This window comes from Vanacampus margaritifer, chromosome 2 (genome assembly GCF_051991255.1).
Source record: "Vanacampus margaritifer isolate UIUO_Vmar chromosome 2, RoL_Vmar_1.0, whole genome shotgun sequence".
NCBI lineage: Eukaryota > Metazoa > Chordata > Actinopteri > Syngnathiformes > Syngnathidae > Vanacampus > Vanacampus margaritifer.
Genome location: NC_135433.1, coordinates 6,539,519 through 6,564,182, shown reverse-complemented (window position 1 = coordinate 6,564,182; position 24,664 = coordinate 6,539,519). Strand labels below are relative to the sequence as shown.

At 38.3% G+C, this 24,664-nt stretch overlaps 1 protein-coding gene across 1 annotated transcript in view; it reads right to left on the bottom strand.

Annotated features, from left to right (window-relative positions):
• piezo2b (piezo-type mechanosensitive ion channel component 2b) overlaps positions 1-24,664 on the bottom strand; it is a 90,299-nt gene that overhangs the window by 35,498 nt on the left and 30,137 nt on the right. The window contains exons 7-19 of the mRNA XM_077558302.1: positions 23,314-23,527; positions 18,587-18,761; positions 16,432-16,551; positions 16,119-16,154; positions 14,601-14,733; positions 14,345-14,526; positions 14,004-14,234; positions 12,300-12,420; positions 12,036-12,229; positions 10,893-11,020; positions 10,636-10,809; positions 4,508-4,767; positions 886-1,046 (exon numbers count right to left, since the gene is read on the bottom strand). Of these exons, the coding sequence (XP_077414428.1) occupies positions 886-1,046; positions 4,508-4,767; positions 10,636-10,809; positions 10,893-11,020; positions 12,036-12,229; positions 12,300-12,420; positions 14,004-14,234; positions 14,345-14,526; positions 14,601-14,733; positions 16,119-16,154; positions 16,432-16,551; positions 18,587-18,761; positions 23,314-23,527 (2,129 nt within the window). The remainder of the gene's footprint in view (positions 1-885; positions 1,047-4,507; positions 4,768-10,635; positions 10,810-10,892; positions 11,021-12,035; positions 12,230-12,299; positions 12,421-14,003; positions 14,235-14,344; positions 14,527-14,600; positions 14,734-16,118; positions 16,155-16,431; positions 16,552-18,586; positions 18,762-23,313; positions 23,528-24,664) is intronic.

The window sequence follows — 24,664 nt, the reverse complement described above, 5'->3', positions numbered from 1 at the left end:
TTCTAGAGCACATTTGGCGCATCATAAAAGGGGAAGGTGCAACAAAGAAAGCCCAAGACAGTTGAGCAGTTAGAGAGACGCGTATAAGAATGGGACAGCATTCCTATTTCTAAACTTGAGAAACTTGTCTCCTCGATCCCCAGACGTTTGCAGACTGTTGTAAGAAGAAGAGGGGATGCCTCACAGTGGTGAAAATGGCCTTGTCCCAACTTTTTGGAGATTTGTTGACACCATGGAATTTACAATCAACATAGCTTTCCCTTAAATTATACATTTTCTTAGTTTAAACTTTTGACCTGTTCTCTACGTCTATTCTGAATAAAATATTAAAATTTGGCACTCCCCCAAATGCATTCAGTTTTTATTCACAATTTGTATAGTGTCCCAACTATTTTGGAATTGGGTTTGTAGTTTTCAGGGTGTTCGTTAATTTTTATTAGTTTTAGTTATTTAATAAATGTTTAGTTTTAGTTAGTTTCAGTATTAGTTTTAGTTTAAAAAAAAAAGTGTATTACTTGTGTGCAATATTTAAAAAACACAATGGGAGCGACGTCATCTGAAGGAGCTTTTCTATTGGCTGCTGCTAGATGACGTCACTTCTTTGTGACACACTTTTAAACATCCTTATTCTGGTTAATATCAAAATAAATCTACTTAAAATCACATGTAAAATCATCCCTACATGCTAATGCATTACATTTATTACCAAAGACTGAAATGAAGGACATTTTTGCTACAATTATAGTTAGTTTTAGTTAGTTTTCCCCAAAAAAAAAAAATCATTTTAGTTTTTTTTGTTAACGAAATTGTTTTTTTAAATTTTAGTTGTACTTTTTTCGTTAGTTTTAGTTCACTAAAATAACCTTGGTCCTAACATGTTGTTACCTCTCCGATGGAGACCAGTACGATGTAGCAGGATACAAGCTTGATGATGTGGATCTCCAGCAGCCACCAGATGAACAGCTGAAGTTTATGAAAGTACTCGAGGAACTTGAGGAAGAGCACCGTCAGCCGGTCCACCACTAGGTGCCATTTGCTCTTCAGGTCTGGAAACAACAGTGGCTGCTTTATAAAACTTCAGTCATTTCTGTTACATTATTAATGTGAGGAATGTTTAAAGCAGAATCACTCCTTGCGGGTGAAAATAAGTCTGCAGGTGCCAATATATTGATGAGATCAATGAAATGTCTTAGGTGTCATCGTGGATCTTTTACTACCCTTTGCAAGTGAAAATAAGTGTGTGACTTGGTTGGTCTCGCCCCTTGTGTTGCTATTTGTACCCACAAGCTTAAAAAAAAAAAAAAGGTAGTAAAATCTCAGAAGACCCAATCATCTACTCTTGCTCGTCATACGGGACCCAGTGAAATTTGACCTTGAGACTTTTTCACACAGGGACACTACAGTGATAATGGAATAAGATAAACAGATGTGTGATGACTGTGTGGTGTGATGTATAAAATACTTATTTGTCCCTGACGACAGGGTGGTATAAGTGTGCTTTGGGGGTTAAACTTCACAGCCCTGTCCCACCATTGAGGCATTTTACTACCTCAGAAAGTGAAAAACTGCAAGGGGTTGGGCCTTCCCCCTCCCACTCTGTGTTAGTACATTTTATAGAAACCAAGGAGCAATCCCTGCTCTAACAAAATGATCAGGTTCCAATAATATGGTCCCCTTAAAATAAAGTGTTAACCGTCTTGTGAATAGTAAAAATAAAAATCCATCGAAATCTAGATTTTTTTTACAACAAACACGAAAAACTCATTAAGTTCTTTCGCAGAGGTACTGATTTTATATTATCATTCCATTCCATTGCAAATACACTCAACAAGTAACAGACTAAAGTGTGTGCTTGAGCTATGCACGGTGTCAGAAAAGAAAACGCCACATAAATCTGGCCCAGACAAAAAAATGCACACTGGACGGACCTCCGCCACTTTGGGGGCGGTGATTAACGGGTGCACTTTGGTCCGTGGGAGTCACGTGCAATCCTCCAGGCGGGATATATCTCCCTCACCTCACAAACTTGTTTAAAACTGCATCATAATGGATTTAAATGAACAGGGATGTGATTTGACCAAAGTGAAATTATCTGAAAATTTAGCCGGGGGTCTGGGGGCTGGCACCCAGCTAGGTCCAGGGCAGTGCCCTGGTGGGGGGACAAGAGGGGCGAAGCCCCCCAGAGCTCATGGGTTTTCCGTGTTTTTAAGTACTTTCAATGCACTCACATGACAAAGAAATAGACAAAACAACAGCATAAATTTTCAATGTATATTGAACTATCCCATATAAAATGGCAGTTTTAGTCAACTCAAAATCAGTCACATTCAAAAACATTGGACTGCCTTTGCTTTTAAAAACTATCACTGAGAATATCATCATATCTAACTAATGTGATTACTAAGTTAACACATAAATAATGTTGAAGAGTTCAAATTTCATGAACAAATAATTGTATCATGACCAAATGAAAAGTAACTCATATTAGAGCATACCACAAATGTCTTTGTTATAGCAGAAGATGTTATCTGTCGGAGTCATGTGCATACACAACTACTAAAAAAAAAAAAAAATCGTAATTTTTTTTTTTTTTGGGGTGGGAGATAAAAAAAGCGGAATTCCGCGAATTAGCGGAAAAATCACATCCCTGAATGAATGAATTATCTAAAAGTTGTTACCCTGCGAACGTCATTCTTTCAGAAACGTAACGAGCTGGAACAAGCTGGCGGCACTCCTCTGTTGTGTTTAGAGCAACTTGAACCTGGATGGTAATAAGCATTATAAACCTCTTCATGTTGCCTGTGTAAACTGGACTTTTTCCACCTTTTTCCAGCCAGTTGCTATTCTTTATAAACAACACAACATAAAAATATCACACCTTCTCAGGTACAATCATAAACGTGACAGAGTTGGAATTTTGACTGCCAGGATGTTGGTTAAGATTACACCACATGTAGAGAGCACCACAAGCAATTTTTATGCAGTCTGCCAAAGTTGGTAATTTCCCACCTTTTTCCAGGTTGTTGTGCTGACAAATTATATGGAAATTGTTTTGCAGCCAATATTCCTCCTTATGAGGTCTTATCAGAACCACAACAAAACTGTAACTATGGAGTACCAAAAACGCCCCCCACCCCCCAAAAAAAAAAAAAATTCTTAAATGAAATAAAATAAAAATTATATAAATGGAAATAAAAACAAACAAATACAAGTAAAAATAAATTTTAAACAACTAAAAACAAGATAATTAAAAAAATAATAATAATTAAAAATAAATCAATAAATAAAAGTGCTCTCCAGACACTATAAGCATGAAATGCATCATGAAATGTTAAACAAATGAGGGGGAGGGTCCTAAGTAGTGATGCACCGAATATTCGGCCACCGAAAATATCCAGCCAAAAATTGCTATTTTTGCCATTTTCGGCATTCGGTTTAGAAATTAAATTAAAGCCGAAAGAATATGGCCAAAATAGTGGTGACGCAAGCACAAAAAAAAACCCCGCTGCAAACAAGCGTCTGTTTGAATTAAACAGCGAACGCGGGGGTGAGTGTCCACTGTTCGCCTTTTCTTCTCGCTGGCTTTTCACTGTTTGAGTTTGCACCGGTCGGTCAGAGCAGCTCCCGGGGTTATTGTGAACACCGGAGGAGAGGGGCGTCGCTTGGTGTACAACATTTAAGTGGGTAGAAAAAAGACAGAACTGCCGTGTACTGCAGTACAGGTGAGACACTCTTTCTCCCGAAGCGCCTTCCCTTTTTTTTAATTTTTATTTTTTTATAAGAGCCCCGAACGTTTCCACTTTTTCACCGGCATCCTGGTGGCCGTGCAAAATACTTTAGCTAATGCTAGCACTATTGGTATCAACAGTTTTAAACACGGAAACACTTACCGCTATCTCCGGGTAGCGGCAGACCTGTACAGGACGCTGTGTGTCACTTTGCAGTTTGTTCCCGAAGCTGATTATATGGTGCGAACAAATGTATTTATTTATTTTGAAACGTTAATAAATATATGAATGTGCCAATTTTAAGTGCGCCGCACCTTGTCCCGCCGCACGTATCCGTGCCCGTCTGTGCGAACTACATTGACTATAAAGCGCAATCGCACCGGCAGAAAATGCTCAACCCTCGTTTGGTGTTTTATGTACCATTAGCCAACATGTCTGCGGTGTGGGCACATTTCAATTTATATTGTGCTTTGTTAAAATGCCAGTGCTAAATAAATATTTTATAATAATATTTTATTTTTAATTAAGTATAATAAATGCAATTATAGTAAAAATTGGCATAATTTTTTTCCGGCGTTTCGGTTTTTGGCCAAGCATTTTTCATTTTTGGTTTTTGGTTTTGGCCAAACATTTTCATTTTGGTGCATCCCTAGTCCTAAGTGTGTCTTGGGTTGGTGAACACAAATAATTGATTTTTGGGGGGCTTCACTATATGACATAATTATTTTTATTTCCATTTTGAGGCAGGCATAAATGACGGCATTACACGGCAGTCGTACCTGAGCTCTGCTCAGTGCTGGGTTCCGGCTCGGTACCCATGCTGAAGCGCTGGCTGTCGTCCGTGCTGGACTGCCTGGCCTCGTAGAGGCTGCCGGGCTTGGTATCGCCGGCCGAAGAGGCAGAGTCGTCTGTCACCGATACCAGAGTCTGCTCGCCCTGCGTCACCTGCTCTTCCTCCTTTCCCCGGGACAGCGAGGCATTTGCTGAGCTGCCGCTGAGCATGGTGAGGTCAGCCAGGCTGCCTTCCGGGTGAACCAGCCTGGTGGCGGACGCGGTTATTATTACATTTACAAGGAATGATACATGTTACATTATGCTACGTTATGCGCTTATGAGGACCTTCTATGGCTGTGTGTGTTTTCAAGTTCACGTTAATGTTGATTAGTTCATTGTAGAGAAAAGGTCACGTTCACAAACACTTTTTTGCACTTGAGTATTTCCTTCATAGTTCGTGCTACAGCTCCCTCACACTCACACACACCCCTTAACCCCCAGGCGTTATTGTGACGATTTTTGGGCTTTTTGTTGGTTCTGACCAAGCCATTTCAAAATAAAATACTGCCCACGGGTTAAGGAGGCCAAATACACAATTTTGGATTAATACGTTACAGTTAAAAAAAAAAAAAAAAAAAACCCTGCTAAAAATAATAAAACACATTAAATTGCACCTCTGTCTTTTGTATTTGCTTAATACCTCGTGCTTCAGTCTAACACGTTCACTCTCTCTCGCTCAACCCTTAAATGGGCCATAATCGCACAAATGCTTTAACTCATTCTTTCCAATTAATTACTCACAGAAATAGATGGTGCTTAAAATGTAGCACATTTAATTGCACTTCTCAACACAAGGGACTGTTTAACAAAACACGTGCATTCTCCCTCATTATTGTTAAACACTTTTTTTTTTTAATTGAAGGTCTCATAGTATAAAAATGCACTTTAGTGTGGTTTTCTATTAAGAATATGCATCTCCGGCCTGTCTACAATCCAACCAGGTATGAAAAAAGTCAGTCAGACTTCTTTAGCTTTCTCCTCCTTTCTAAAATGTGTGCTTCAGAGCGCAGATTAAACTTCCGTGACTTGGTGATGTCAACAAGACACGGAAGTGCACTCGACCCCCCGTCCCCTCGGGTTAGTGGCACCGCCTTTGGTAAAGGTTTGTGACACCCGCAGAAATTAGAGAAGCTGACTGCTCCTTTTTTTTTATTTCTCAATTGGTATGGTTGTACCACACTGCTCTTGCTCGCCATGGCCGAGTCGTTTCCATTCACAACATTAGCACATGGCTACCGAGCCGAAGGGTATGGCCGAGTCAGCTATTTACATAAAAGTGACATGCCCCTAAAACAGGCTGTTTTGAACAGAGCGTTTTTTTGTTTTGTTTTTTTGCTGATTTAGGGACAGCAAAAATATTAGATCCAAAGTCAATTTTGACAAATGCATGTCACAGACATGTCTTTTACACATTTGAGAACTATTTTTGCATGTGGAAAAGTTGAATAATATGAGACCTTTAAGAATCTCACTTGTACATTTAGTTACTTCCTATATCCTATATCTAGCGCGGGAGGAAAACACTCCCTCGACCCTATAAAGGGGACACACAAACTCACATTACAAGGGACTGACTGATATTTATATTTGGTTCAGCAAAATTATTGCACTTTTATTCCATTAAAAGCCAATAATAAATAGCTGTGTGGTTTTAGGAAGCTTCTAAAACAAAAGGTGAAGAAAATCAAAGTTTCTTGAGTTTTATGAAGATCACTGAACATTAACTTTTTGCCCCAGGCCAGCTAATAAATACTTACACCGATGTGCATCAATCCGCACCTTTATAGAGCACTATAACAGTTTCAACAGTTCAATTATCTGCAGACATGCTATGAATTGTGATTTACTGTACTCGTCAACCTGCCATTTTTTGTCCTCATGAGCCCATAAACAAGACACCGCACACACGCACGCACGCGCACACTCGAGCTGATTCTCCAAGGACTCTATTGCAATCGTTCGCTCTTGATTGAAGGATGGGAAGCGACGTTGCAACAGGCAAAGCAATGCAACATTCTCTCTGCGTTCTTGACAAAAATCCGACTTGATTTTTGGGTTTACGCTTGATCAAAGGGGGGTTTGGCTGCATGTCACTCACAAGCAACTGCGATATCATTATTATTATTATTATTATTATTATTATTATGAGGATGCTCCCACTTACTTGTGTTGTTGACTGATTTTTTGCTTGATGCTGCTCGGGACAATAAAGTCGCACAGGGTCAGGAGAAGAGAAATTGACAACAGACAATGTATGTACGGAATAATAATGTTGCGTTTAGGTGCTTAAATTGTGGGGAGGCTTCAGGCTTTAAAAAAAAAAGAAGACATTTTATGTCCAAGCATGCTTGTCGACAGGTTTGTTCATCTAGATATAGCTAAAATAAATAAAAATAAAAAAGAGGAGCTTTTCCAGGAGGATGTTGAAGAGGATTCAGCAATCGGGGCTTCAGGCACAATGGAAGATACCAATGTCTTGTAGACAAGTACCCCAAATCACAAGAGAGTTGTGTTATTGCATGGCCATGTGGTAACAAGGAAAGGTGTAATTAAGGGAAGGGCATGTTGTAAGAAAGGACCAATAATTGGATGGGATGGGTTGAAAGGTAAGGTAGTAAGTGGTGAAAAGTCAGGTACCATAAGAGGGAAAAGGACAGATGGAAAGCAGAAACAGATTGTAAGATGGTAAGTCGGAACAGGTCAGGTAAAAATGGTGCGTTCCAGAAAATTGGGAAATCTAACATTTCCAACTTCTGACCAGGCAAAAGAGAATTATAGCACGGATAGAACGCTAAACAGTATGCATAATACTGTTGTACTTTTGTGTTTTATTTATTTATGGACAGCTATATATGTTATTTTCTACATACAGTACGAAGCAGCAATAATAAGCAGCTATTTCTGCTTTTTGTTCACATTCATATCTATATAAATATAATTTACAATATTAGCAAGGTCTTGTTTATTTATTACCGAAAAGCTACTTTATTGATACTTTCCACTTTTTTGCCAAATACAAATCTCCAGACTACTTCTTACATCTGTCTATATAGAATACATATTATTATTAAAGCAGCACTAAGGAACTTTCAGTTTACGTTGATTATGGCGGCATCCTATGGACAAAAGTGGTATTGTTATGTCTGAAGGAAGACCACATTTCCCATGAGGACAAGCGCATTGCGTCGTTTTTGAGCTCAAGCCAGCGAGTGAAATCCGGGCCAATGTTGATCCTTGAATGTCCTTTTATCCAAGTAGCCGCCCTTTTTCTTTTTTGTCTCCTCAGACAAAACTTCAGTTGTTTTGCAGCTTCTGCCAGGAAAACAGTAATCGTGCATAAACATTCAAATTTACTTTTGTCTTTGTAACGAATGGGGAAAGGGAGAAGTGACATACTGTATGCCATAAAGCAGTCAACACATTTGTAGTTTTTTGTGTGACAGTGTTCCTACCATCCTCCTCAAAAATGCCTACTGCCAGTAAAAATGATACAGACCTCCTCAGGCCATGGCAAAGGTACCATTCAACTAGTTTTAAGTCGATGTTTCATCAGAAGAGTTATGAAAATATTTTATTAAGGTTGAAAAGTTCCTTAGTGCTACTTTAAGGTATTTTCTATCATTTATGTATTACTGTTACTTATGAATGTGTGTCTATTGTTGCGACATACAATGCTTTTGACTATTGCTAATTTTTGTTCATATTCACAACTGCTTATATACAATAGTATGTATTTTGTAGTATAGTCTTCTCAATATATTTTTAATGTAAAGATACTGCATTGATAAATGTAGATTGATGCTGTCAAATTTTACCTTTGTCAATATATACTTTTATTCTATTCTATTAGTATCTATGCACCGTTTGCCACTTACAGCTCCAGGTGGGGCAATTTCCTACTTCCCAGCTGACTTAAATACAGCATCAGGTCAAATAGTCGGTAGTAATTACAGCAAGGACAGGTCAGATGGTGATCTTAGGGAAGAGGTGTGGGGAGTGAGTGTGGGAGGACTCAAGGCAGAGGGACAAGGGGAGAGTAAGGGACTTCACGCGTGAACCGGGAGGATGCTGATGGTTGCCACACAAAGCGAGCCTGTTACCCACCTATTCATGATCAGATACACACGCCCGCTGACTTTAGCGTGGCTGCGAGAGGAGGAAGAGCGGCGGCGCAGAAAGAGATTACAGCGTGTCACACAAAGAGAAGCAAAAAAAAAAAAGCACCCCCCAAAAAAGACAACAATGCCACCCCACTGACTGTAACGTGTAACAACAAAACACGCATTATGAACTGTATTCTAAATTAGGCATGTTTAAGGTCATTGGAACTGTGCTTGAACCGGTTCGTTATAATAACAGGCATTGTGCACATTAGAAATAAATGGGAAAATGGAAATGATCCAACAAAATGGTCAAGGTCAAACAAGTCAGCAGCGCACTCATTTAACTGACGTTGAAAGCTCAATAGTAATAAACGACTATAAATAATACATGCATAAACACATGCACATAAACATTTTTGGCATACGATTGTACCATTGCTCTTCCGACCCTTTTTTCACGATAATGCCAATAGAACAATTGAACAACAGAAATAAATTCAATGACTAGTAATCAGCAGTTTAAAAAAGGAAAAGAAAAGAAAAGAAAAGGCACACTTGGCCATGTACTATCAGATACTTATTGAATGCTCCTCTTGCCAGTCATTCATGATAACCAACACCTTGCACAATACAAAAATAAATACGACTAGAAACATCGTTTTAAAAAATAAGGACGCCAGTGTCATCAACAGAAGTTTTTGTTTGCCACAATAACGCGTCGATTATGCAGTCGCTAACCTCCAGCTTGCACGACCAATAAATATAACTGCTAGAAATAATCCATAGAGTACAAAAAAAAAGTACACGTTACACTCTGTTCTATCATACGAATTCCCCTCTGGACAGTTATTCATGATATCCACCACACTGTACAAGAGAAATATGAGAATGACAAGAAATTATCCATGGAAAAATGCATGTGCGCAATGAATGTGCACTATGATTATTCTATCACTCCTTTCATGAGTTATTCATTTAAATCACCAGCGTGCAATATATGAATGAATGAATGACTAGAATTAATCCTGTCATGTCTGGGAAGATCTGGCTTTGGTTGAGGGCCCTGAGTGGGTTCCCGCCCTTCCGCGGGTTGACCAATCCGGGCCCTCAGCCACTTGTGCCTGGCCCCAGGTGTGACAAGTTCCCTAATTAGTGTGGGTGTATTTAATTCCCGGGTGGTGATCAGTCGGCGTGGGATCATTGCCGCTTGTCACGGTCACCCCCGGAGTTCTGGCTGCGATTGCGATTGCGATTGCGATTGCGATTGCGATTTTGATTTTATACAATAAAATACGTCAGTCTAACCCGCACTCCTGCCATGGTTCTCCTGCCTCCCTGCACTTTGGGTCCTCTACTCCACACGCCGACAGACTCAACTCAGCTCCGTGGACGGACCGTGACAAATCCATAGAGTAAAGTGGACGTAATGTTATATATTTGATGCAATTGATGCATTTTTTACACTAACCACTACTTTGCACAATAGAAATAGACACAATAACTGGAATTAATTCAAAGGGTTAAAAAAAAAGAAGAAAATCCACAGCAATTTGGTCAATCCCTAGCACATGCAATGCACTCAGTGTTTCCCACATTATGTTAATACTTGGGCGGGCCACCCAAGTAAACTTGCCACCACCCAAGTAGATTTCAGGAAAATTTAATAAAAAAAATTTTTTTTTTAAAACTTGTCGCGACCACATATACCGCATGTAACATTAGTGTGCTGTCACTCACTTGTGGATCATGGGGTTAACGGAGACGCAAGTAGCAGGTAGGAGGACTGACCCCCCCCCCCCCCCCCTTAAAAAAAGTACTACCATATAATTATCTTCTCACTAGTTAGATAACCGACACTTTGCCAAATGACGGATTGTATCTTGAAAATCTCGGGTCACTCTCTTCTCAAGGCACGACTGTAGACAGAACGACCAGGAATAATCCCCCAAAATGAAGGACACTTGTCTCACCTGTAGATGTTGCTCTCCTCTTTGGCCACCACCGCTTGCAGGTCGGTGAGCTGCAGGAAGCGGTCGTGGAAGTAGTGCAGGTGCAGGATGCACACCAGCAGGAAGGAGGTGGGGATGAAGATCCTGGTGAATAGCTCGGTCACTGAGAATTTCTCAAGGCCCAGATCCTTGAAACTGCATAGAAGGAATAAATAGTCTGAAGGATTTTAATTCCAAGAGGTGATGATGCAACACAGTGGAACCCAAATTGACCTCACCTGTCTTTGTTCTCTGCCTCCTCGGATCTGAACTGGAAGGTGTAAACAGCGATGAGGACCAGCATGGTGTACACCACCACGGACATCCAGAAGTATTTAAGGATTCTTCGCCACCACTCGTAGTGCACCTGGGAATGGGAAAAGGGTCCGTTTCGGAGGTGTGGTACTTAATGGGCAGTCGTTAATGGTGGCAATGTGTTCAATGACACAATGCGCTCAAGGGGACTGAGGGCGAAAGCTTTGGTTTTAGGGTGATTCGATTTGAAGCGGTCAATTTTTATGACGCTGCAATAATGGTCAGCACCTCCAGTCTGGGCGGTTATTGAATTTGCAATTTGGAAGGAGCAAAGCAATAGTGACATTGTGTGTAGCTATTTTGTTTGTGGAATGCTTAACCCATCTCATCTTTACGTAGGTGATGATTGAGATATAAGACACAATTTATGTAAAATATGACTTTATTGTAATCTTCATTTTTCTCTACCATTCATGACTTCATTATCATAAAACCAGCAAAAAATAGCTCTAATTGTCAAAGCTATCAATAACATGCATCAGGAGAAGGAATAAAGACCAGAATTTAATCTTTTGGTAAATATTTAATGGCATAATTTTTCTACTTTTGTGACTTTATAGTGATTTTACTATCATAAAATAAGTTACTTTTTCCCAAAAATTAAAACAACTCAATTTGGACTGTTTAGGAAAGTATTCTTGTTTTTACCCCCAAATTTTTTAAAGCCGCTTCATCAGAAAATAGAAATTTTGTGATGTTATCCTTGTAATATTATTATTTCCGGAAAAACAATCTTATTCAAACAACAAATGTTTATTCCTGTAATATTACAACTTTATTGATAGAAACTTATAGACTTATTGTTGAAAGATGACATACTTTTTCTCTAAACTTAACATCATTGATATAAAAAAATATATGACTTTGTGCCTGGAAAATGCTCTTTATGCTCAAAATTTTACTTTTTTACATCACAATTTCATTATTCTCATAAAATGTGATATTTTGTCTTTAAACTTAAAGACTTTATTCTTGTCACATTACAACTTAATTTGTATAAAATTTAAATTTCCTTTGTCTTTTCAGTTTGCCCCTGCAGTTTATTATAACGGTGCAGCTATACATACCTGGTAGAGCACCACGCAGGAGAGGAACATCATCATGTAGATGATCTTATACATGACGATGGTCCCCTCAAAGCTGACGAAGAAGAACATGCCGCCGCAGATGTAAATCCAGTACTTGACCAGCAGGGCCATCACCAAGTTGCCCAGCATGTGCATGACATCCTGCTCGTCCTCGGGCTTACGCTCCTCTTCCTCTATAGAAGACACAGAGGGTCAACCATTCGTTCATTCATTCATTTGTAATGTCACCACCTTCCGATTCACCTCTTATCTTTTGGTCCTCCACCTGAACACCTAAGAGATCCGCCTCCTCCTCCTTTTGCTTTTCTGACCTCTCGGTGAGCGTCTGCCTCAGCAGCAGCCAGAAGCTCAGCAGGCACAACACCTACAAGACACAAGAAAAAAAAAATCATTAGCTACTGTATGCCTGCTCCAGACAACCATTTAAATTAACGAAATAACTAAGTTATAGAAGTAAAGCAATTAACTAAGTAAGGGTAGAAAGTGAGGTGAGGAAGTATATAATAAAAATTAAAAAAAAGGGAAAAGAAGTAGGAAACATAATAAAGACTTAAAAAAACAAAGAAAGTACAAAATATAAGAAGGCAAAGTCCGATCGATACCTGATATCATTCGTACCGACAAATCTACTATGAGATTCCATTCCATGCATCATGATTACTATGTGTTTATGTTTTTTAATGTATTTATGAAATTTGGTTGTTTTGTTTTTTCTGTGTTTGATTGTAGGGCACTGTTACACACCAAATTACCCTACATGGACAATAAAGCTCTTCTATTCTATTCTATTCTACTCTAAGTCATTAGCCAAGTTAGTAAATAAAATATATATGACCATAAGGAAGTTTAGAACATTGGCACTGTAAGTAATTTACTTGAGTAAGTTAGCATGTAAGCTAATTAGAGCAAGTAACTAATCAAAATAGGTAAAGAAAGTAGCTAAATTAGTTTCTAATAAATAAAATAAGCATGTGATTTTTTTTTAAATTAAATTATTAACAATCCAAGCAAGTATGTAAATAAAGTGAATAAAATAAATACGGTATGTCCATAAGTATTGTAAAGTCAAGTAAGTAATTTAAGCAAGTGAATAAGTAATTTCAGAAAGTAATCTAAGTAAATTAAAAAATATATATGCCAATTAGTAAAGGCAAGTCAAGTCTAGTAATTTAAGACTTTAAATTACAGTAAGCAATTTAAGTTATCCAAGTAAATACATAAATCATACACTCAGACATATTATCAAACATCATTCAATCAAATCGTAAATCAAATAAATTTGTCCATAAGTAAAATAAATTTAAGTTATTTAAGCAAGTTTGTAAAGTAAGTAAGTAAGTAAGTAAAATCAACAAGTAAGCAATAACCAAGTAAGGATCAATAAACAAGTAATGTAAGTAGTAAAATAAGTAAGGATCACAAAGTAAATAAGTAGGATCAGTAAGTCAACCAGTAAATAATTAATGTATGTATGTCAGTACTAAAATAAGTCACTAAGTCAGCAAATATGTTACAATCTACTTTCACGGGAGCCAAGTAACATAGTGAGCCACCAAATGGAGGTGTTCCCTCGTTTTGCGCTGAGGTTAGGTTCCAAAAGATGCCCGCAATAAATGAAATCCGCAAAGTAGTTAGTTATGTTTTACATTTATGATAAATGTTTTAAGGCTCTAAAACCCCTCACTCCACAGTTCATACACTTTTCTCATCGAGGCATTTACATTTTCTCACATTTCTCTCTTGTTTAAACATTCTCAATGTTCAAACCTTCAGAAATTTTATAAAATAGGTACATTACTGTAGAATAAAATGCATGTGAAATTGCACTAAAAAAAATTTGCGAAACAGCGAGGCCGCGAAAAGTGAACCGCGTTATAGCAAGTAAACAATAAGCATATAATATCTCACATGATAATGGTTATACACAGTATAGAAAAAGATAAATACCTTGGAGGAAATGGAGTGAAAGAGGTTCTTCTTGGTCACGGACAGCCCCGGCACGTGCGTAATGCCCTCAAAGCTGAAGAAATACTGCAGGACGATCAAGAGGTTGCCGTAGGCCACCATGAAGGGCGACGACAACATGGCGTAGCGCCGACGGTCGCGCACCATCCACAGCATGCAGGACCAGATGAGGAAGACGAAGGTGAGCCACGAGATGTAGGTGATGCTCCACGCCTTGAGAACGCACGCAAGAAATGCTTCATATGCATTTTTTTTTTTCAAATATACATTTGACCCTCCCACGCCTCTTTGACAACTTGACAACAAGTTGACAACTAGCTCACCATCATGGCGATGAGCGCGCAGATGTAGCTCTGTTTCATGATGAAGTGGAAAACTTTGACCATGGCGCCCACGCCTCGCTTCCTCAGGGCGCCCTCGCTTCCCTCGGACTTCTCCTCTCCCGACGGCGATTCACCCTCCTCGGGAGGAAGATCCACTTTGTACATGCTCATGTCTTCCTTCTCTGCTCCGGCGCACAAAAAATACAGCCCATTAATCTTAATACTTCCTCCTGGTGAGAAAATTGTGGTTATCTACCTGTAGACTGATCTGTACAATGGCCGACGGACCGGTCCCCTTTGTACTGGGGGGTGGCATACAGGTCCAGATAGCGCGGACCGTTGTCAGTCACAGTGAAGTCGAAGGATGTTCCGTTGGGGGCTAGCACAACCTGGTTTAAGGGAAAAAAGGCAACACACATCACAGGGATTATTTTCAAAGTAAATCAGCAAGGAAAGGTAAAATGTGGCAACTTTCGTCTTGTCCCATCAGATGTGGCCAAAGAATGTCACTCGCATGATTTGGTTGGCATGGTTTTTGCACCAGATGCCCTTTCTGATACATCCCAATTCCCAACCATTTCTTCTCCAGGTTTGGGAACGACCATGTCTGGATATTGGGCACTGGCCGGGAACTGAACTTACATTGTCTGCATGAAAGGCATATGCAACTACATCACCAGTGCTAGTAAAGGATGCAATCTATCCAAGTAAAAAGTTGAAGCAAGAAAATTAAGTATGCAACCAAAGTAAATAAAATAACTAATTAAAAGGATCATGTTCGCAACAAGTACATAAAATAATACTCTAAGAAAATGAAATATGTAACATGTGTAAAACGAGTAATTGAAGCAAAATAAATGAGCAATTAAATAGAAAATCTAAACTATCAAGCAAACAATGTTAAAACAAGTTACACAAATTTTAAAATTAAATTTGCTAAGTGTTCTAAGCAAAATACTGTACATAATTAAATACTCTAAGCAAGTAGATCAATTAATGAAATAATCTACACAGGAATATAAAGTATGATGAACAAGTAAAGTAAGCAAGTAAACTGAGTAAAGTAAATCAAGTAAGATCACTAAAGTAAGTAAATAAGTAAAGTAAGTACAGCAAGTAGATTAAGTACTTAAAGTAAATAATCTAATAAAAGCAAGCAAGTAAAGTGAAGTCTAAGTAAATACGTAAGTACTGTAAGCGAGAAACTGAAGTGTGTAATTTGACTATGTAATTAAGCAAGTAATTAAAGCAAATAAGCTAAGCAAGTCAGCAAAATATGTACAATTGGTCCGAAAATAGTAAAGCAAATACTGTAACTAAGGAAAGTAAATAAAATAAGTATCGTAAGTAAATATCTAAGCTAGTAAATTAAGTAATTTAATGTTCCAAACATGAAAAGTAAGTAAGAAAAGCAAGTATGTAAACAAGTGAAGAAGTAAAGTAACTAGAGCAAGTATAATCTAAATAAGTACTTGAAGTAAAGTGAAGCAACCATGTAAAGTAATTAAAGCAAATAATCAAAGCAAGTCAAGAAAAAGCAAATAAGCAAGTACTGATATTCATGCACATACACACCCACATACAAAATAAAAATTAATATAAAAATAATAATAATAATAATAAAAGAGAGCAATTATGATGATGACATGTCAAATCGGTAAAATTACCGAATGAACTGAGCTCTCCAGCAAAAAAAAAGGAGAAAAAAAAGCAAGTACTGATATTCAAAGTAAGTAGTTGGAGTAAGTACATTTGTAAATGTTGGACATGTTACCTCTGTTGTACTGATGGCATCTTGGGTGGAGAGCAACTAAGGTGACAGGAGAAAAGAGCAAACAAGGCACGGCCAGTTAAGATTGCTTTGCATCTTTGCTTGTAATAAATGAGACGGCTCCTTATGATAATATTAGAATCTGTTTTACACTTAACAATTAGCTAATAAATGGTATTTTGAGCACATGACCAAACACAATAACGAGACCATAAAATGCAGCTTGAACTTGCCAAATAGTGAAGCCTCACTCGGGATAAAGCTAAAAACCTTCGAACGACCCCCTTTAGGTAAACTGTTTATGAAATCAACGCACATTTTTCTCGTCGGTGCCTTGCCTGGACCCCCACCACATCTGCCTCTTCCTGTTGGCTGAGTTATTTGTCCCGTTTCCGACCAGGTCGTCCTCCTCGCACGCGTCTTCCTCCTCGTCATCCTGAAACAACACAGATAGTCGCTGTGGATGGAGGCCGAGCGGCGTTCATCTTTGGATCGGATTTGCGCCGGAAAACTTGAATCTTCGTGTGTTTTTTTTTCCTGCTTTCCCCAAAAATATTCCAAAATTGCCATATTAGAGAAGTAACACAAAACCTAGAGTCCATCCACTTAACACTTTAAAAGCCTGCTAAATGGTCGCTTGACATTACTTTGTGCAAAGTCTGTGTGTAAGGGTCTTTGCTTAAATAACCTAGATGGAGATACCCATTTTGTATGACATCAAAAAAAAAACTTTATCCGAGAAATTGCAAAATTAATCGGCCATGAAAGAACACAAAGTCCATTATAACCTGATTATTGAACACACCCGTCAAGTGCGGATTTATGTGCTAACCATGTTTTATTATCAGAATCTTCTAAAGTGAACACACACACACACAGTAAGGGGATCAATACATGAATAAGGCTTACAAGCAAGTATTGACCTTGCACAAAAAAACACACACACACACACTAATCTATAACACCATTACAGAACAGAGGGGCAGCGCTTCAAGATGGGATGTGAAAGATATTTTAAGATACACAGTGGAACATCCTCCAGACACAATGTATTGTGCTGACACACAGTGCAGTCTTGCGCTGACAAAATGGGTCGGAGTCGTTTTCACTTCCTGTAGATGGAACATGTCCCAGAACTTTTGTCCTTAGAGTTCAGCTGTGAACTTCCTAAACTGGCTCCAGGTTACCTTCACTTTTCACTTCCTTTAAAAATAATGTGTCCCAATACTTTTGCCCATGTAGTGAAGACTTTCTCTTAACTCATTCGCTCCCATCCATTTTCACTGGAGCAACCCCCTTCGCTCCTGGCTGTTTTACTGCATTTTGCAAGGCCCAAGAATGTTGTGTTCTATTGGTATAAAAACAGGGAACCTACCTAAAGAAAGATTAGAGTCTCTTCTGTCATCAGGAAAAAAAGATTTCTATCTGTTTCCATTTTGCAGCTATTAGCATTAAAATATAACAAATTTTATCATTAATCACAAATCTGTTTAAAACAATGGGGGGAAACAGTTTGTTGCAACATGGTCTTGGTTGATCTCTAATACTCTGTTGCCACCTGCTGGCCGTTTTTGTAATAACTACCATTGCTTCATGGATTCTCTTCAGTCCAGAGGCTGCATCCAAGCCTTCTGTATGCTCTAGCATCAACAAAAAAACGTATAAACACGTCTCTGGGAGCATGGTGATATTTAAAAAAAAAAACACACATTTATACGTTTTTGGGCTTCTGTGTCAGCATCACTTTTCACTTCCTGTAAAATGGAATGTGTCCCAATCACTGCCAGTTTCAACTTTCAAGTGTCCCAAAACTTTCTGTAGAGTGTCTTCTCTTCACATCCTGTAACTGGAATGTGTCCCAATACCTTTGTCCTAACTTCCTGCAACGGGTCCAGTTTCACTTTCCTAATATTTTTGTCCATAGCGAGCAGCCTTTCTTCAAAAATTTCAGAAAATAACTCTGAGGTAAGTTTCATTTTTCACTACCTGTAGATGTTGCCCAAAACTTCCCAAAATGAGTCTTGGGTCAGTTTTTTTTCCTGGAGACTGAATGTGTCCCAATACATTTGACAGTATGTGAAACCTTTCACCTAGACTTCTCAAATTGGTTTCACGTGTCCCAATAGTCCAATCTTTCCCCAAAACTTCCCAATACGGCTTCCTTGTCAGTTTTACTTTTCACTTCTTGATGAAATGTGTCCCAATACTTTTGTCCCTGACGTGAAGCCTTTCTTCTGACCTTAACTTTCCCAAATGGCTTCTGGAATAGTTTGACATGTCCCAATAATTTTGTCCGTTGAGTAAAATCTTTCCCCAAACCTTTCCACAATAGCTCCTGGGTCAGTTTTTGAGTGTCAGGCGAATATTTTCTTAGAGAATTATCCTTTGTTTTCTTAATCATTTCTATTTAATTGTCAATGTCATGGAAGTACACAATAAAATTAAAAGTAACAGTGTATGCAGGAGCTTACGGTCAGCTGGTCGATAGGCTCCTGCAGCCAGAGGCGTATGAGCGTGGCTAGCGTGTAGTAGAGAAGCAGCAGCATGACAGGGTTGACAAAATGGTGCCACTTCCGCTTGGGATGCACCATCAGCTTCCACGTGCGGCTGCAGTCGCTCTGAATGACGGGTGACATGCCAAAGTACCTGCAGGAGAGACACACACAGATTAAGAACCTTTGGATGCCTGTAGTGGAAACCGCCATGAGATTTTTCAGATTCCACATAGAACGCAAGTCAAATTTCCTCCATACTGCTACGTGATAAGTAACTATGCAAAAATCTCAAATTAAAAACTCACACCTTTTACTTTTTTTTTAAATGTATAAACATTAGTGATATTTTTAAGATAGTTAAAAGGTTTACAGCTTATCATAATGTAATATTTATAACTCTACAGTGATGCCTTGAGGTACAAGTTTAATTTATTCCTTGACCATGTTCATACTGTAAATCAAATCACTTATACAATTAATGTAACTACCCTTAACGTGTTCCAAAAAAAAAATTGTTTGCAATGTGTTTTCAATGAGAAAACTAGCACTCCACAATAGTACACTTTATAAAAATATATCGTAATCGCTCAATTAACTCATTCATTCCCAGTTATTTCCACTGAAGCAGCCCCCTTCGCTCGCGGGTGTTTTACTGGATTTTGACTGATTCTCAAAGGCCCACAGAATATTGTGTTCTATTCCTATAAAAACATATAACCTACTAAAAGAAAGATTAGATGCTCGTCTTTCATCAGGAAATAAAGTATATTTCTATCTGTTTCCGTTTCGCAGCAATTAGCATTAGAATATAGCTAAGTTTCATCATTACTCACAAATCTGTTTAAAACACTGGGAAAAATAGCATTTTTTTCAACATGGCCCTGGTTGATCTCTTAAACTCTGCTGCTACCTGGCTGTTTTTTGTAATAACTACCATTGCTTTAACGTCCTCTTCTGTTCAGAGGCTGCATCAAAGCCTTCTGCAAGTTTAGCAAGTCAGGGTCAACAGCTCCCTCTCGGAACCCAGATTGATAAGCACAGGCGCCCCACAGGGCTGCGTCAGCTCCCCGGTCCTCTTCACGTTGTACACAAATGATTGTGTGACATCACACCCAGAGAACTTTATCATTAAGTTCTCTGATGACACAGCTATCGTCAGCTTGCTGCAGGCCGGCGGTAGCCCACTGGACTATTTCTCAGAAATAGAGAAATTTGTCCAGTGGTGTGAACAGAATCATCTTGTGCTCAATGTGGGGAAGACAGAGGAGGTGATATTTGATCCAAAAACTGTTGGTGACCACAGGCCAGTCGTCATTAAAAGCAATCACATCAGCCAGGTGGCTTCATACAGGTATCTGGGGGTCCACATTGACAACACACTCAGCTGGGGGGTACATGTTGGAAGTCTCTGCTCCAAACTCCAACAGCGTCTCTATTTCCTACGCAGACTTAGGGTCTATGGAGTGGAGCAGAGGATCATGCTGTTGTTCTACCGGGCTGCATTGGAAAGTATCATCAGATACGGCATTGCGGCCTGGTACGGCAACCTGACTGTGCAGTCAAGGTCACAGATTGCCGGTCTGGTGCGGACTGCCATGAAGATCATGGGGGTCAGGAATCTTCCTTCCCTACAGATGCTTTATGAGCGGTCCGTCACCGGACTGGCACAGAAAATTGTTAATGACCCGACTCACATTCTGCATCATGAGTTCCAGCTCCTGCCTTCCGACAGGAGATTCAGGGCCCCCAGAACCAGGCTGAACCGCTACAAAAACTCATTCCTGCCGACATCCATCAAACTGCTTAACAACCGACATTAACATTAACTCAGTGCAGTAAGATATATGGTGCAATGTTGTGTTGTGTTGTGTTGTGTCGTGTACATTCTCATGTGTGTGTATATATATATAGGAGCGTGTATATGGGTGTGTGCAATGTACTTCTCTACACATGTATACTTCTGTGAAGTCTTCTACTTATTGCTGCACTTCTTATTTATTTAATTTTAATTTTATGTCTTTCTATTCTGTTGTTTCTCTTTACTGTAAACTGCAGCTGGAAAAAGAAAAAGTTCCCCACGGGGAAAATAAAAGTATATCGTATCGTATCGTATGTATGCTGTAGCATAATTATTATTATTTTTTATTTTTTTATTTTTAACGTATAAATACGTTTTTGGGACCATGACAATATTTAAAATAGAACATTTTTATACGTTTTTGTGTTAAATACTATTAAAAAAAATTACCTGTTTTTGTCACACACCAATCGCGCTGCCTCATTCTGGTGGCGAAAACTTGGCCACCTAAGGTTTCTCAGTACAGCAATAATATTAGTTGTTCTTTACAGAAGATAAAGAAGATACGCTTGTGATTTTTGTTATATGGTCTCTCTACATGTGTTGCAGTTTAGATAACAGATCTAAACACAAGGGTACTTAAAGTGTAAAAACACAGCCACATACATGCTAATTGTTAGCTCATGTGCCTATGGAGTTTCCCATTTTATGTTAGCGGTAGTGGTAACCACAACTGCCTCAAACGTCTTCGGTTGGGACTTTGAATCCGTCTCTGTCCTTTCTGTTATATATTTTTTGGCTAAATAAAAAGTATTATTTTCACACTATTGTGGGTGTGTGCTCAATGTATGTATGTACATGTGGTCCAGATGTGAAACAATGTGGTTGTTACTACACAAACCGCAGCGCAACAGATTGTCTCCTGCTTCATACATAATACAACAAGTAGGGTGCTTGTACAGTAGTAGCGCTCTTAAAAGCCCTGTTGTCCATGCATGCGCACTGAGTGGGTGAGTCTGATACATCCACCCTGCAGCTGCTTTTGTTGCTGTTTTGTTGCCTTCTTCCTGTCTCCAACAACAAGTAAATATTTGCTGCGCTTTAAACAAGCTCCTGCAGACTCCCCAAATGTTACGGCGTGTAAAAGGCTTCAAAAGCACTCGTGCATTAAGGAGCTACCTCCTTCTGAGTGTTTTATGGCAAATCAACAAACTTTGCTGCTAAAGCTCTGTCCACATCCTATGAGAAATCTGCACAGATTTCGCTGACATGTGCAAGATGGCATATTTTACAAAGGGCTATTTACGCTGTTGTGAGCGAGACCCAACTATTTGTATACAAACAATAAAAAAAAAAAAAGTTTCATATTTTATCCCATTTAACTCATTCACTGCCATTGACGACTATAGACGTCAAAAATTCATTTGAACTATTTCTATTAGTTTAAAATGTTTCCCACTTTTGTTAACAAGAGCATGAAAACCTAGATTTTTTTTTATTGTATTAGAACAGATATAACATTTGTCATCAATTGTGAGTTAACTAGTGAAGTCATGCGATTAATTACGATTAAATATGGTAATCGCCTGCTGCCGCTAATTTTTTAATAATCTTTTCTTAAAAAAGAAAAGATTAAAAATTGGGGCAAAAAATATATACAATTATTTATTTATTTATTTTTTAAAAGAAAAGATTATTAAAATTTTGGGGTGTCAGGTGATTAATTTTTTATCGTAATTAAACGAATGACTTCACTAGTTAACTCACGATTAATCACACTTTTTATATCTGTTCTAAATGTGCAAAAAAATTGTTCTAGGTTTTCATACTCTTGTTAACAAAAGTGGAAAAAAATGTTAAACTAATAGAAATAGTTCAAATGAATTTATGACGTCTATAGCCGTCAATGGCAGTGAATGAGTTAAATGGGATAAAATATGAAACATTTATTTTTTTTATTGTTTGTATACAAATAGTTGGGTCTCGCTCACAACAGCGTAAATAGCCCTTTGTAAAATATGCCATCTTGCACATGCCAGCGAAATTACAAAGAACGGGTCTAACCCACCTCCTCACGGGGTCGCACCAAGTGCAGCGCTAGATTTGCACTTGTCATCATGTCAACATGTTATTTACATGTCATATATTTCAACAAACACGAAACACTGCAAGTTTCCTTTGGTGCTTTTACTGCAGCTGAGGCGTTGAGGAGATGTCTTTTAAAACACATGTAACAGAACTTTATAACAGGCTGAAGCCTTCAAAACCAATCTTTAAAAAAGAGTTGTAACTTATATGAATGCTCCTCCCTCTACCCTAAAACCACTTGATACAGTTCATCTTGCTACTATTAGATTTACTACTAGTGATGGGTTTATGACCCATCACTGTGAACTGTACCAGCATGTTGGCCGGACCTCCTTGGCTCTGAGAAAACAGCAATACTGTTTATTTAAAAGGCATTTTAAGGAGAAAAAAGTGTGTGTGCACCGTTTGTGCATGTCAACAAATAGTGGGCCATTTAATAGACGCAATCAAATGAATGACAGTTTTGAAAAATATTAGGTGAGACATTATTTACATCATTATGATCGCATACTTACAATAAATCGAATCACCCAATAAAGTTTGAAAAATAAAAAAAATTATAATAACATGACAGTATTGATCTCTTGTTCTACTCAAAGATATTTTCAAGCCATAACTAGCAATAAATTTATCTACTGCCTAAAATCAAACAATACCCTGAATAAAAGAAAACCTGCCCCACCACCCCCCCCCCCCCCCCCCCCCCCGCAATGCAATTTACTGTAATAATATATTGCTTGTCCAGTGACCATGTGTTGCTCACTATTTCTCAAGATGCATTGTGGGATTTCATGGGCGGCACTATTGCGGTGCTGACCTGATGTAGCCGTCCTCCGGTGCCACTGACTCTTGGAAAAACTGGAACTGGTAGAGGTAGAGGACCACCAGGTGTCCGGCACTGAAGATGGCCATCAGCACGCACATGCAGCTGAACATCAGTGTGTCGAAGGTGCGGCGCAGGGACCACCAAGTGCACAGGAAAAGGAAGATGAAGAAGTAGACGGCTGAGGTGAGGGAAGGAAGCATCATCCCTGGAAAAAAAAAAACGTAAACAAAATGGTGGATTCTGGCTAGTGGAAGTTTATCCATCAAATGTGCCATTCGAGGCGAAATAAATAACAAAAAATCTGTCTGGAGCCTCAAAACATTTGAACATTGTGATGAACGAAACAGTGTTAGTGTGAGTCTAATGTCTAATTAGGGCCCAAGAGATAATTAGAGCTACACCATAACAGAAAAATATGCAGCATCTAATACTTTGAGTCAGATTCATTTTCTTCTACCTTTCATTTTCCGTTTTTTTGTTATACTTCGTGTTTCATGCATGTTCCTAAATTTTTTTGACTTGTCTGCCTTTCTGTCAAATTTCTGCCATTTATTTTAAATTTTATGGACAGAGTAATTTTCTGCTTCTCTTCATCCTTTATTGGGCATTAAATGGCTATGTTTTGACTTTTCTTTTACTTTTTTGATATTTTTGGCAAATTTGTGTACACTTTATAGAAATTTTCAGGGAGGTTTCTGTTTTTGGACATTTTATAGTTACTTTTAAAATGTTTTCTGCTTTTTTTCAAATGCATTTTCTGACTTTTTCAGGCCAATTTTGTGTACAGTTCATGTTCATTTTCATGATTTCTCCTTTTGGATTGGATTTTTTTTTAATATATATTTATTTTTCTGCCTTTTTTTTTCCCAATTACATTTTCTGGTAATACATCATTTTAGTAATTTTCTGTCTTTCATTTGTTTTGGGACATTTTATGGTTACTTTTTGAACATTTTCTTTTCAGTTTTTCTTTTTCAAAAAATCTGATTCTCTGGAAAAAAAATTTTTTTGGGGCATTTTATGGTAATTTTCTGATTTTACTCTTCCTGTTTGAACATTTTTTATTCACATTTTGGAATGTTTTAGGTAATTTTTAAAACCTTTTCATCTACCTTTTGTCTCTCTTTGTTTCTCTTAAAAATGTTAACTTTTTCATTTTTAAATATACACTTTTTTTTTTATTAAACTAATTAATTCAGTGAAAGAATATTCTATCCCCCAAAAATACAAATAAATATGTTGAAAAAAAAATTATGCCTACTATTTTATTTTTTTTAGATCCACAGGGAGCCCTAAAGAGAGGGACTAAAGAGCCACATCTGGCTCCAGAGCTGCATGTTGC